This window comes from Sander vitreus, chromosome 22, assembly GCF_031162955.1.
Source record: "Sander vitreus isolate 19-12246 chromosome 22, sanVit1, whole genome shotgun sequence".
NCBI lineage: Eukaryota > Metazoa > Chordata > Actinopteri > Perciformes > Percidae > Sander > Sander vitreus.
The window spans coordinates 17998235-18012564 of record NC_135876.1 but is presented as its reverse complement, the minus strand read 5'-3'; the positions used below and the strand labels follow the sequence as shown (position 1 = coordinate 18012564).

Sequence of the window (14330 nt, the reverse complement as noted above, 5' to 3'; positions counted from 1 at the left end):
CGCTGGCTCGGTTTTCTTTTCTTTTTTTGCTCGAAACAACAGGTGAGTGTGTGATTATTTGATCTCAAGAGACTTTCACCTTTCTACAAAAGGTAAACGTGCTACTGACCCCCTTTACCTCCTACTGACTCTATATGTTGTAGTATTGGTCACTAATGCCATCTAGTGGATATTGTTGTTTTTAAACATTTGTGTGTTAAGTGACATTTAAAAGATTTTACTTTGCATTATTTTGATGTAAAATTATCTCCAGAATGTTATTAATGTTGTTAGTTATTAATGGCATATATATATATTTTAGGGGTGTGCAAAAAAATGTATTCATATTCGAATCATGATTCAAGCTCTACCGATTCAAAATCGATTATATAGAATTATAGATTATATTATAGAATTCCAAAAATCAATTCATATTTTTTACTTAAAAACAAAATTCTTTACATTTTTTTATTTTTATTTTATTTTATGTCTACTGCAATCACATGGGGAAAGTAACTACATTTACATACTGTGAATCATATTTTTAGTTGAGAATCATTTTTGAATCAAAAATTGATTTTGAATCGAATCTTGAGCCTGAAAATCGATATTGAATCAAATCGTGACATTTTTTGAATCGTGCACCGCGAAAATATATATACATATATATACGTTTGAGATAAGTGTCAAATGTGGGAATTGTCATGTTTTTTCTTTGTAGTTGCAGATGTAAACACTCCCCTCTTAGTGCATTCCTCAACACTCCTGTCACAACACGGACCAGCTTGATGGCAGCTTCTGAGAAACAAAACAGCCTAAGAACAACATGGATACTTCCTCAGGCAGAGAGTGAGAAAACAGCTCCTCCTCAGAGATCTGATACTAATCAGCAGGAGAAAACAACCGAGCTGAGCTTCCTAAGGTATCTTTAACACAACGGTCACCTCGGCCTGTTGACTTTCACTGACACTAGGATCATCTCAATCATCTGATTTTCCCTGTGAGACTGAATGGACATTATGTTTAATCCAATCCAGAATCCGTGGAGATTTGACTGGATTTAGTCTGTAGAAAACTCATCACAAAGTATTTGTAAATACACACTTTTATTCTTACACGTCAATTTAAAGACACAAAATTGTCACAGCTGCCACATTGAAACCATAAAACCACCTATCCTAATTATAAAGGTTAAGTTATCGTAGATATGCATTAAGCTATGGTTACGTAGTGAAAATCAATGACATCTTATTTACACTTTAGACAACCAATATGACATTAAATCAAGCATCAGACTGAGTAATTACTGACAATTTCTACCATTTGCACACCTGAACGTTATCCCAGACCTGAGATGGGACCACAAACTGATCCGTTTATTCAGTGCAGTGGGGATTGGCCTTGTTGCATGACATCTGCGGGACATTGGATCTGTTTTAAGAGTTTTAAAACAAGATTACAGTAATGCTCTGGGTACTTGATCTGTTGACAGGCAACCTATAAAAAGAAAAGAGCTGCTCTGGAGTGTGCGTGGCAAATACACAATCACAATGTTAGGAGAGAAAAAAAATTTGCTTATACTTTAAACAAGCAGCATAAACTGATAAATTGATCACAAGCTCTTAACATACATGGTAGTCACAAGTATGATGGTTAAATAAACATGAATCCATTGGCATGTAACACATTCGGCATTTGGCTGAAATGAGTTGACATGATAGTGTATTATGCCAAGGCTATGGCAACATCAAAATGTAGGCACCAAAGACAATATATTATGCTGTAGCCCAACAATGTACATATATGTAGGCAGAAAAGTCCTTAGTGTTGGTTTTGTGGTTGTATTTAAAAAAAAGATAAAATGTCCTTACAGGATGGGACAATTCTGACCACAAAAATTGTAAAGTATGTCCAACATATCAGGCTCCGGGATCCTGCGCACAACACCTTGACCTTTCCCAGGCTGCACAACTACCACCTCACAATCAGGTGGAGGCTCTATCAGCGGGTGCACTTTGTTATCCATCATCTTAAAGTCCATAACACCAACACGGGGCAGTGTGCCATTCCTCTCTGCCCACATTTTAGTGTCTTCTGAATTGTCCTTTGTATCTATGATACTGTCATAATTCGCGCTGCTCTTGCTAACGGTGCTCTGGTCATCCTGGCACGCATATGAGTCACTAGAATGGGGCAAAGAAAAGTAGGTGCACTTCCTTGAAAAAGATGACTTCTTGTCTTCCAGTTCAGACTTTGTGCTGAAAAGGGAATATGTGTTCTCTTCTGTATCCTCACACATTCCTTCGCCTTGAGGAGAGTTTAAGTTTTTGTTTATTCCAACCGGGTCTGAAACAGACTTTCTGATCAGTGTGTTTTCTCTAAGGAGCCATTGATCATTATTAATAGGGACACTTTCTTCAGGCCTGACTTGTACATTAAAAGCAACATGTGTTGCTTCACATAAGGTGTCTAGTGCATTAGAGGAATTGAAGTAAGACAGCTCAGACATTGCTTTGGACTGGGCTACATGGAAGTGAGAGAAAATGCTTGAATGTTCTTTCTTTTTCTGTTTTGGCGCAGATGAGGGCCTTTCACTTGCTTCATCATCAGGTTTAGCTTCTTTCTTGCCATAAAGCCTTTCAATTGTCCTTCTCACAAAGCCTTTAGTGATCGATTTCCGTGCTGAATCATCTTCGCTGCTAGACAGCTCACTTGAAATCAGAGACTGATACCCGCCACTAGCTGAGGTCTCTGCTCGTAACTCGGACCGCTCTGATGTCTTCTGGCTCGGGAAATGTCCAGGTCCGTGTGGGATATCTGTGGCACTCTTTGCCAGGAACATTTGCCTGATGGATCTGACCCTGTTGCTTTCAGGCTCTGTTGTTATAACGCCACAGGAATCGTAGCTAAAAGATAATGACGACTGACGAGCTGATCGGGTGCAGGGAGCCGACTGAGATGGGTGCGATTCAGAGGGTGAATCCTCAATGTCCAACTCAAGAGGGGCGTTTTTTTGTGAGCAACGTCTTGTGGCGGAACTTTCTGTTGTCTTTTGGGCATTGGCAACCTGTTTTTCCAGAAGAATTACTCTCTCTGCGACAGATTGGGATATTATTGCTTCAGATTGATGCTTGAGTTTTTCCACAGCCTTTTCACATTTTGTATTTTTCAGTGTTTCCACTGCAGGAGCTTTCAGGTCTTCCGTTAAGCTCTTTTCTTTATATCTGTCCATATTGGCATATTCCTCTACTGAGCTGGACTCTTTTTTGCCGTAGCTTAATTCTTCTTCATGCGAGCTGTTGGTCTGTTCATCTTCGACCTTTGGTTGCTCTACCTCTACATGTTCTTCACAGCTGCTGTGCTCTTTCCCACTATCCTCATTGGCATTAAATCCATAACTCTTTGTTAAACTTTCAGACTTTATGAAACTGCTATTGTCTTTTTTCGTATATAAATCCTGATTTTCTATCAAATTGCTTAGATCCCCTTCTACAGTATTCTGGCGTTTTGTCTCATCAAAAATGTGTGTTTTATCAGCATGGTAGTTCCCATTATTTAAGCTGACCTTGTCCTCCTCTGTCTCTTCTAACAAATACATAAACTCTTTACATTTAGTTTGTTCCCTGTGATCCGAAAGATCATCAAGGTGTTCTTCCTCCTCTACCTCATTGCCAGACATACTTACCTCAGTAAAAACCTTTCGCTCTTTACATTCAACCTCATGTTGCTCTTCCTCTGAGAATGGCTCATCCACATCTGAGTTACATGTGCTTTCATCATTACTAACGTTCGGTCCTATAGAGCCTGCTTGACATTCAACCTCAGGCTGCTCTTCCTCTGAAGATGGCTCCTCTACATCTGAGTTAAATGTGCTTTTATCAACACTAACATTCGGTCCTGAAGAGCCTGCTTGATATTCAACCTCTAACATCTTGTTTTGACTATCAGGGCTCGATATTCTTTCTTTCCCTCTTACATTCCCTTCTACATAGTAATCTGAGCTTGGTTGCTTCTCCCCTTCCTCCTCAGAGTGACTTTCATGGTTGGACAAGTCGTCACTAGCCTTGCTCTCCTGTTGTATCTCCTCACATTCAACGTTTGATTCCTCTTCTGAAATATGTTGCTCACCTGCTTCTGAGCTGGATACACTTTGCTTACAGCTCACATTCGGCTCCAAATCTTTAATGGCACTTAACATGTTTTGCCCCTTCTCATCTGAACCTGACTCGTCATCATGGGTAAGCTCGTTCTCAGGCATACTCTCTTCACTGGGCATCCACAGCTGATTACCTCCCATGTCTCTGTCCTCTACCTCAGAGATACGGCTGTCTTGTTCAAAACGGTTCTTGCTGCTTAGTACTCCATTCATTTTAGCCTTTTCTTGCTCTTCCTTGTGGCCTTGCTGCTCGTTATCTTTTGCAAAAATCACTGAGCTGTAAAGCTGCCTTGCTTCAGGTATCGGTTTATCAATAGGTTCAGCTGGTGGACATTTGGCCACACCACTCTGTCCATATAGGCTGTCTTTAGTTATACTACCCATGCTGGGTTGTTTTGGCTGGTTAATGTCTGTGAATTTTTTAATGATGGAGCTCACATCAACATTAGCTTTCTCATCTTGAGTAACATCCCTGACATTAACAGCATCTTTTTTGGAGAAATTGGATATATTACTGTTATCTTTTGGTTTCGCTTTTTCAAGCTTTTCTTCATCGTCACTGTCACTTTTGACACCCATTGAAAGAGAGGTCAATTCCTCCTTGAGCTTCTCAGGTATGTAAAGATGATCCACAATCTCATTAATGACATTTTTGTCAATTTCAGGACTGGCCTCAGTCACACATTCTTGCTCTGGATTATTCGGTGTTGAGCCGCAACTCTTGCATTTGTTGCTGAGATCCTGAAAGCCCTTCCAACTTTGCAGGAGCTGCTTCGAAGCTGACTGCTGTAAATTGGACAAACTAACTCTTAACTCGTGGGAATCCTCAACACTGGCAATTTCTCTGAGAGAATCAATCATTTTTAACGCCTCGGCACAGCTGACATTGTTTGCATTCAGCTCATCCATATTTCGGTTAGTTAGGCCTTCCTTTAGGGTCATGACAGACAAGAAAGCAAGAAGAGCTGTAGTTGATGAGCCAAACGTAGAGGCCACATGAGAGGAGAAGTCAGGCAGGCTGTTGGACTTTTCCAGACACGATGGACGTTTGTTCTGTGTGATTTGTCTAATTGACTTTATCGAATAGCAAATTTTCTCAAGCACAGGTTTTATGTTTGGCTGATTTGCGATGTTTAAAGGCTGTGGCATTATTTGTGTTATGGATTTCTCTTGATCTGCTGGTATTAGGTCATCTGTCACTTTATTGTCATCACTCTGATTAGCTTTCAATGGCATTAGAGTGTTACAATTTAGTGTTTTGTCCAGTTCAGCTGGTGATTTTATTGACTGTGGTGTTTGGTGATGCTTTCTTTGGGATGATGTTTTCTTATTTGTGGGCTCTGATGCATTGTCTGAGGAGAGATTTCTGGGGAGCAACTTTCCACTTGACTGGTGTCTGACAGGTGGTGACCCCATGTCCAGAGACTGAGAATATGGAGACCGTCTCTTTCGTAATTTAGATTTATAAAGCTTTCTTTCAGCGGAAAGGCTAGCATTTGGTGTTGCATCTCTTCGGATTCCAGTATTTGGTGACATAGTTTTATCCGGTAGGAGGTTATGTAATGATGATAACTTTGGAGAGTTGTGAGAAAGTTCCGAAGAGAATTTGTTGGTTTGGGATTTTCTCTCTGGGGATGGACTGCTCATAAGTTTTTTTACCAAGAGTTTAGGAGATTCTTCTTTTTGAGTTAAAAATGGTGTTCTATCCATTTCTGTCTCTCTAAATGAAAGATCACTTGGTGTTGGAGCCTCACTTGATGAAATACTGACTGGTGGTATTCTCTCTTCAGTTGTTAAACTAGTAGCAGAAGTACAACATGATGGACTACTTTTCAAATTGAAGATGCCGTTTGATTGCTGGGTGTCTTCTGGTGGGATTTCACTCGGCCATTGTGTCCCTGTTGAACAGATGCCGTTTGGCAGCACATTATCACCCACTATGTTGATGGGAGTAGATGATGTGCTTGTCTCATCACTACATAAAGGTATATTTATCCAGGCAAGCCTTTCTGAGAGACATTTTCCTGTCAAACGATATATTACTGACCAAAGGGGCCCGTTTAATGGATGGAGCTCTTGGTAATGTTGCTTCCCTCTGCGTGGAAGGAATGTCAGTCTGAATTGATGTTGTTATTTCCATTCTGTGGTCGGTAGGTGATATGGCTTTGTCAGATGTAGGGCTGATGGATAATGGATTATTATCTGATGTTTGACTGCTAACAGATGAGAGCCTGTATAGTGGGCTGCTGACCATTGAGAATGCATCCATCCTGCAGTATTCAGTGTTTGACAGCTCTGTATTTTCAGCAGGTGGTGGTGGTAGATCCATTGAAAGTGTATTGGAAGGTATTGCTTCTTGAAATGACATTTTAATCGGATTGGATTTATTTTCTACTTCACTGCCTGATGGCATTTCTGTTGCCATCTCATTAGTTGGTGGAATTGTTTCAGAACAGTTATGAGTCGAGAGAGGCTTTATTTCTTCTATATTATTCTGAGCTAAACTACTGTAGTTTTCTGTGTTTGTTTGATTATTGGCGATTTGCTGATTGATGGGGGTTTTCTCCATTGATGGACTTGGCGATTTGTTTTCAAAGGACTGGATTTTTTGTTTGACAGATGCTCCTAGCTCATTCTCAGGCAGTAGGTCAGTTTTTAGAGATTGTATTTCTGATGTGTAGTCTAAACACTTTACCTCCTGTGCCACAATTATAAAGCCATTCTTATTTTCAGACTCCCCACACCTACTGTCACTTTCTGTTTGTACAAGAGCGACTGCTTCTAATTTTTTACTTTCCTCATCTGGGTAGGCTGTGGGGTTAAGGTGGGCTTTCTCCAGCCAGTTTTCCACATATTCATTGGTAACAAAGCTAGAGGCGTTAAAAGCAGGCAGTGGCATGCTTTTGCTGATCTCACAGCACTCTTTTTCGTTCTTTATCTCCTGATGCATTGATGTCTGCCGTATCAGTATTCCCCGTGGTTGGCTTACATCATTTGGAGCAACGTTCAGGCAGATTTTTTCAAAAGGAATTGTCTCACTCATAGTTTCTTTCAATGCTGATGGTATGCTTGGGTCTTTGAGAATACATTGTATTGTGTCTTTAGACTGTTGTGAGCTCGAGTTTGTTGTAACACACCTGTCATTTTGTGTTGGTACCTTTTTAAGCTTCATCACTCTTTTTGCTGATTTTGATTTATTCCCATAAATGTTCTTAATGAACCCAGCACTGGAGAAAGTTTTCACTTTCTTACTTTTCTTGGTTGCTCCTGCAGAACTTTCTTTTTGTCTTTTCCCTGGTGACTTAAGTCGATGAACATGTTTGTTGATTGCTTTGGGTTTTGGGGAAAGCCTCTTATCTTTATTGACTTCTCTTTGTTGGGGCTTGTCTTTGCCTTTAGTGGGCTTTGGGAATTGTTGTTGAGCATTTGTTGCTTGAATTGCACCAGTCCTCAGTGAAGGCAAGGTGAAATCAGATGTTACTGACATGCTCTCAGTTCTCCAGATGCTAATTGACTCAGAAGCTGTCGATGGTCTCCAGAGCTGGGGTTCAAACTCATTACTGGAGGAGAGCTGTCCAGTTTCTGAAGTAGATGGCCTGCAAAAGTGCATCTCAGAAGCAGACACACCCTGTGAACAAAGGTAGGTCTGCTGTTCATATACGTGTAAGACCGTTTCAGTGACCTCCTCTCCACTAGATTCAATCTGTTGGATTTCAGCCATCCCTGCTGATTTAAATGTGGACACATTTCTGTTTATATTTTTGGAATCGACAGAGACATGTTTTCTAGGTTTGGGCACTGGTATACTGCTACTCTGTTTGACCATGCAGTACTGCTCTGTCATGTCTCCATTTTCTGTCCGCTCTCTGTAGGAGTAAGAACCAATCGTCCCTTCCTGATTCTCCTCTGCCGTTACTGATTTTAGGCTCTCCACTTGCTTTTTTGTAATTTGCTTGTGCCCCGGTGTAGGAGCTCTCCTAGGGCACACCACATCAGTTTGTACTTTGATATTATCCTCTTCATGACTACTCTCACTGAAAGCTCTATTGCCCAGTGATGGTGGATCTTCGTCATTGTTATCCTTAGTTTTGTTGATGGAGGCAGCAGGACTTTGTAAATCTAATGAGTTTAATTTAAGTGAGCTTATCTCCTGCTCTGCCTCAGGCTCTGGTAAACAGGTCCCATTTAGCTGATTGGCTACACTTGAGCGTGAAAGAGTGGTCGTCCAATGGATGGTTTCCTCTTCCTTAATTGTCAGCCGCACTTTCATCTCCACTGTCATACTACCATCTTGGTTCACTCGAAAGGACTTTTCAATGTCATCATCTGAGGGCAGCAGGCTCTCCTGCTCTTCAGCTCCAACATCTAGGCAGGTGTCAGGTGTTTCTGGTACTGACTCCAGCATACGACCTGACTCTAACTCGACCTCGACAGAGTGACTGGGTAGGTCGCATGAACTTCCTGCAATGGAGTTATGGATCCGATTCACAATGTATCTCTCCGATGAGGGGGAGAAATTTCTTGACTGTGAAGTGTACGATAGTGACTTCTTTTTACCTTTTCAGTCAGTCAAAAGAGCCAAACGGGTACAAAAAAGGTTCAGGTTGAAAAATAAAGTAGAAATCAGGCAAGGATTAAAGAGGTTAGGCAAGCAGTTTGAAGAGGAAACCCAAGAAGCATGAAAAGAGAAGAAAGAGAGAAAAAAGTTAGAAAGATAGTCCAACTATTCACAGCTCATGAAGAACAAAAGCCGACAGCCACGTATACAGGGTATGTAGGTCATCCAAGGTATTATGCATAATATAATTTCCTCAGCACTTTCCCAATCTTCATCCCATGAGAGCAGGTAGATTATTGCAGACATGTTGTATGTGTCCATTTAATAAATGATCTCAGCAACTAAACAAAACAAAATGATTGACTAGAGATAAATCCCCCCCAAAAAAATTCTAAAGTAAACTTACGTTTTAACGCCTTTAGTCTTCTGGGACCCATTCGTTTGGTCAGCAGCATTGTTGGAGCTGGTGATTTCTGTGCATTGTAGTTTGCATGCCTGAATGGCTCCCTACCCACAGCCACTACAGTCCCAGAGCACAATATCAAGCCTGGAAGACTATCCACCTGCAGACAGAAAATAAATGATGGAATAGATAGAATAGAACAATCTTGAATCTACATATGTTAGCGAGTGATATAATTGCAAATAACCTGCATCTATATGTATGACAAGTCTAAATTAAATGTAGTATTTGTTAAGATGGCACCTTGCCATACCAGCTGACTCTAAATGTATAATAGATCATTGACCTAAAGCCTTACCGTGCAGTATCCCAGAATGCTTTTCTACGTAATAGGTTGACTTAAGAAGATTAACACTTTCTCTACTCATGTGACGGTTATCTACAGGCCAGGTTCCAGCCAATCCTCTATGGGGCAATAATGATGCTACCAAAGCCTAAAACTTATATATTTATGTTGTATTTGAACAGACTAATTTTAGGGGAATGTACATTTTTTGCACTCTAAAATCTTAACAAAAATGTAACAAAGATATCTACCTACGTATCCATTCAAATCTAGTCTTAAGATATAAAACAATTATGTAATAATATGTTCATAGTTTTGCAAGACGAGGCTATACTAGAGTGTACTTTCACATTTAAGATTGGGCCTGAATAACCTTGTCATTCAGTTTTTCATTTAATCTGTACAACAGGCTTTCAGTTTTCTTTGATTTCTTGGCATTAGAAGGGAAGGTTAAGTGAATATATTATGGTGTTTTTAGCAAGTTAAACAGTCTATAGTGCTTGTAAATTCCTATTTTCTTCTTCCTAGAAATGAATTGTGTTGTATTGACAGAGGAGGACACTCACACGTCTGCCATCCGCTGTGTGTAATTTCACCACCTGGAATTGGATCAGCTCTGAAATATGTTCCAGGATAGACTCAAAAGTGAGTGTAGTCCTCTTGTGAAGCACCACAGTGTGTTTTACAGTGGGGTCACCATTGCGAAAAATCAGTAGCCTCTTTGGTGTGCGCACAAACATGTTCTGGCCAGGGAAAGACCTGCCCGGCTGCACGGTCCGACGACGGGAACTAACAGGCCTGGCGTTGTACCAGGGCGGGAGCTTCTTCCTGGCCAGTGCTAGGTTGATCGGTTTTACCTTACGGCTGTCGGAGCAGATGTAAGATTTTCCATCCACCAGTTCATCCAAAGTATGGATTGCATGAACCCCCCGGGGCGTGGTGATGTTCCTCACCCCAAACGGCAGGGGAACCTTTTTAGAAAGACTATCCAGGAGCGCATCAAATGTTTTAAAGGTGCGGTTGTTGATGACCATGCGCAAGCCATTGAACTGAGAATCTCCACTTTTGTAGAAGCAGACTCTCTTCGATAGGATAGGATCGATGATCCTTGAGGTGCGTGGGGTGCCAAAGGTGTGCCCACTGCCCGAAGACTGGTCAGGGAGGATCCTCCGAAACTCTGTCTCATTCATTATCGCTGATTGGCTGGAAGGGGAAAAAGAGAAGTAAAGAATTACATATTTAGTAGAAACATAAAGGTTTTCCCCTTTATGCTTCCCAGTTGATGTTCTGTTTGGTAGACAGTAAAATAAATGGTGAATTCCTAGTAAAAAAAAGCTTCCTCCTCAGAATCCATGGCAGTTGCTTCTACAAATAAAACATTACACATTTTACAGTAAACAATAAGATGCCAGATGTCACGCATTCTCCTCCCCTCTGGCTATCTCTGCTATCTATTTTGTTATGGCACCATCGCTGCAGCCCGGGCTTAGCACCAGGGGTGGCAGTAGCTCAGTCAGTAGGGAGTTGGGTTGGGAACTGGAGGGTCGCTGGTTCATGTTCCCATACGGACCAAAGTATGGTGGTGGACTGGTAGCTGGACAGGTGCCAGTTCACCTCCTGGGCACTGCCAAGGTGCTCTTGAGCAAAGCACTGAACCACCAACTGCTCGGGGCACCATTCCATGGGCAGCTCCCTCACTCTTACATCTCTCCATTAGTGTACTGATTATATAGGGACTGAGCATGTGTGTGTAATTCAGGCCTGTGTGAAATGTGTGTAATAACAACAGAGTGAAAACTTTGTAATTTCCCCTTGCAGGATTAATAAAGTATGCATTATATTACAAATATTATTGTGATTAGTTAAAAGAATAAATACAAACAATCCAGAGCATTTTCCCCCCCATACCAGAATGTTAACTCGTGCAGCCAGACCATACTGTAGTGCTGTCAGCGCTGTTGGGATAGGTCTAGCAATGTGAGACTAGTGATGCAGTAACAAATAATCATACAAAGAGTAAAACATGGTTTGGCAAATGTATGATATGGTGTCTCTCACGTGTCGTTTGTCAGGCTTTAACCCAGCACTGTACATCAGGTTAGCCAGATTAGGTTAACACACAGACATAACACCATCTGAAAGACAACTTCAGTGGTTTATAATGTGTAAACAGCTGATGTGAAAACAGTTGAGTGACGTCCTGCAAACATATGTTGTTTACTTTGTGAACTGTGCCCATTACGGAAATGACCTGATTTCTGGGAAACCTGCCACATGATTGGCATCGTCAGTGATTTGATTAGCTGGGTTTTAACTACACAGGAGAGCCCTTAATAAGTGATACAGAAATGTTTGACAGGTTGTTCTCGTATTTCTTTTGCCATACTTATGAGTATTAAAATAATTTTATACCACATTTAAGTGGTAGAAATTCTTTATAAAATAATCAAAAATGTATATGACTTATTAAAGACGAAAGCCTATATGGAATCACATAACTACACTGATGTCTCAAAACACTTCTCTATGAATCAAAACTTTTTGAATATTAAATTGCTTAAAAAGATTAAGTGATAATTTGCAGGAGTTTTTCTTTAAACTGACTTTATTGAAAGTGACAAACAAATTGTGATATTTCATTTTAAAATGTAATATGCTTATATATTCAGGACGGAATATTTGTAGTAATTGTAGGTAACAGAATCAAAACAAAATGTGGTTAGAATATATGGTAATGGTATTTATAATGCTGCAAGTGTAACACATAAATACAAATTAAAAATGGAGGCAGTAAACAAGCAAATAAATATACAAAAATTGCAGGATTTGAAGGTAAACTCACCTACGTCGGCATCATGAAATTCCCAACCGTTTTGAAAGGATCCATGAAATGTTATTCCGTGTTCTACTGTACATAATGACTGCTGTCAAACTAACTGCACAGCAACAGTTTATTTCTGGAGGCACCGTCCTGGTTAATTTGCTTAATCTTTGCACCAAGTTAATCTGCGCTGCAAGTGCATTGCTTAGAAATCCTCTTCAGAAAGGTGTGTCACATAGATGTACGTAGAGCTGTCATAGCAGAGTGAAGAGGTGGACTCAGGACCTGTGGTTTATTCATTATATATTATATGTTAAATAGGCCAGAAACACATTTGTATAGAAGTTTTCCCATGGGAGTATATTGTTAATGGGGGTCTTTTTTACAAAAACCAAAACTATATATATATATATATATATATATATATATATATATATATATATATATATATATATATATATAAAAAAAAAACAATCCCCCCAAAATTCACTCCTACAATGAGACACAAGTGGCAAAAGTCAATATTAAACTAACATAATATTTACTAACTAACATAGTTTGAAAGTGATTAAGACCAGTTGCATTACAGTATAACAAAGCATCATTTAATGTTTTATGTACTTGTGTTTTGCTCTTATGCTTAAATTAGAGCCCAGCGCTACACCTGCAGAAGGTTAAACAAACTAAAAGGAGAGCAGTGTTTTTCTCCACCAGTGGCAGCAGATGGTAAATTGGTGTCCGGTTGTAATATTCGTGCAGGGTTGTAATCTCATTGAGGACCTCTTTAGATAATAAGGATTAAGGAGCTCTCCATTCGCAGGACCCTTAGAGAAGAGCACTTGTTTTCAATGAAAGGAGTGAACATTCACCCTATTACCTCTGAATAATGAGAAATCAGATCATCAATTATTAAGTTATATCAGAGCTTTGTCTTTGACCCTGTGTGAACACAGGGTATGTTAGTATAAAATAAGACATTTAAAAATAACATGGACATTCTTTCAATAGTAAACACACGTGGAGGCTTTTATAGGCCATGCAAAAATACACATGTAACAAAATAGTGCTTGTTCAAGAAATAAAATTCAGTAAGCAGGGTGGGTAGTGGAGTCCAGTAGATTGGGTTGAACTGTATTACTGAGGGCATTGGCCGGTCATGAACATGCTTAACCATGAACTATCACCAGTTGCATAACAGTTACAAAAACTGGAGGGAACGTAGTCTATTTCTGTAACGAAGGGGATTAGTTGACATGGGATGACTTCATTCCGCAGTAAACCTGGGGCTAAAGTTAAAGAATCAAAGGAATATACAAAAGTTATCAGGTTTCAGCTCAGTATAAAAGGATAAAGTGATGTTATGTTTATTGCTGTAAAAATATCTCAGGTGTGTGTGAAAGAGACCATATGTGCTGTAGGAAAGAATTCCCGCTGAGCCCAACCAGACAGATATTCAGGAATGCCACAGGAGGCTCCCATGTGCCTAGACCATGACCTGTTTCCAAAACAACCACGAGCACAAAAATGTGAAAAATCCCTAAAAGGAAGCTGGGGGGGGGGGAACAATGGAGGAAGCCCTCAGAATAAACAGGTAGGCCTGAGGCCTGCATGCCCCTCATTCCAACCCGCTCCAGAGATAAGAGACAAGCAAATGTTGAAACCAAGCGGGTAAAAACGAATGGTCACACTGATACCGTCTGCAGCACAGATCCTGCCAAACATACTCAAATCAGTCTGAAAATAGGCCTGAGCTGAAGCTCTGCACTCAAAGCAGCATGGCAGGTAACAAATGTCTGAAGCTCCATTTGTCACATAACCTTCCCGTCACAGAGTTATAACGAACCAGCTGGTGATATGAATACTGTTATTTTTCCTTCACATGATTACACGTGAAATCACACGCCGCCATGACAGAGATATCTCTCTCTGCGTTCCGGGTGTATTGCCACCCCTGCCATGCCCTATTTTTAAATCCTTGCGCCTATACTGCAACTAATTGGCGCCAAGTTAGATTCAAACCTATGCTGTTAATGGGAAAAAATGTGTGATATGTTTTGGCCCTTGTCC

The 14330-nt window shown here is 40.3% G+C and overlaps 3 protein-coding genes across 4 annotated transcripts; all 3 read right to left on the bottom strand.

The window, feature by feature from the left end:
• Positions 1 to 1066: 1066 nt before the first annotated feature.
• On the bottom strand, positions 1067 to 10855 carry LOC144537458 (oxygen-regulated protein 1-like). Of its 2 annotated transcripts, none has more exons than XM_078281209.1 (3): positions 10009 to 10855; positions 9100 to 9256; positions 1067 to 1410 (listed from the first exon to the last, which is right to left on the bottom strand). In XM_078281209.1, the coding sequence occupies exons 1-3, from the start codon at positions 10630 to 10632 to the stop codon at positions 1283 to 1285; spliced, it is 909 nt and encodes a 302-aa protein (XP_078137335.1). In that variant the 5' UTR covers positions 10633 to 10855; the 3' UTR covers positions 1067 to 1282. The 2 variants fall into 2 exon arrangements, with proteins under 2 accessions (XP_078137335.1, XP_078137337.1); XM_078281211.1 differs by having other exon boundaries at positions 1328 to 1476.
• LOC144537469 (uncharacterized) lies at positions 1847 to 5455 on the bottom strand. Its single transcript, XM_078281241.1, has one exon. The coding sequence runs from the start codon at positions 5369 to 5371 to the stop codon at positions 1847 to 1849; it is 3525 nt and encodes a 1174-aa protein (XP_078137367.1). The 5' UTR covers positions 5372 to 5455.
• LOC144537468 (oxygen-regulated protein 1-like) lies at positions 6015 to 8540 on the bottom strand. Its single transcript, XM_078281240.1, has 2 exons — positions 7621 to 8540; positions 6015 to 6033 (listed from the first exon to the last, which is right to left on the bottom strand). Exons 1-2 carry the CDS (start codon positions 8538 to 8540, stop codon positions 6015 to 6017), a joined length of 939 nt encoding a protein of 312 aa, XP_078137366.1.
• Positions 10856 to 14330: the final 3475 nt, after the last annotated feature.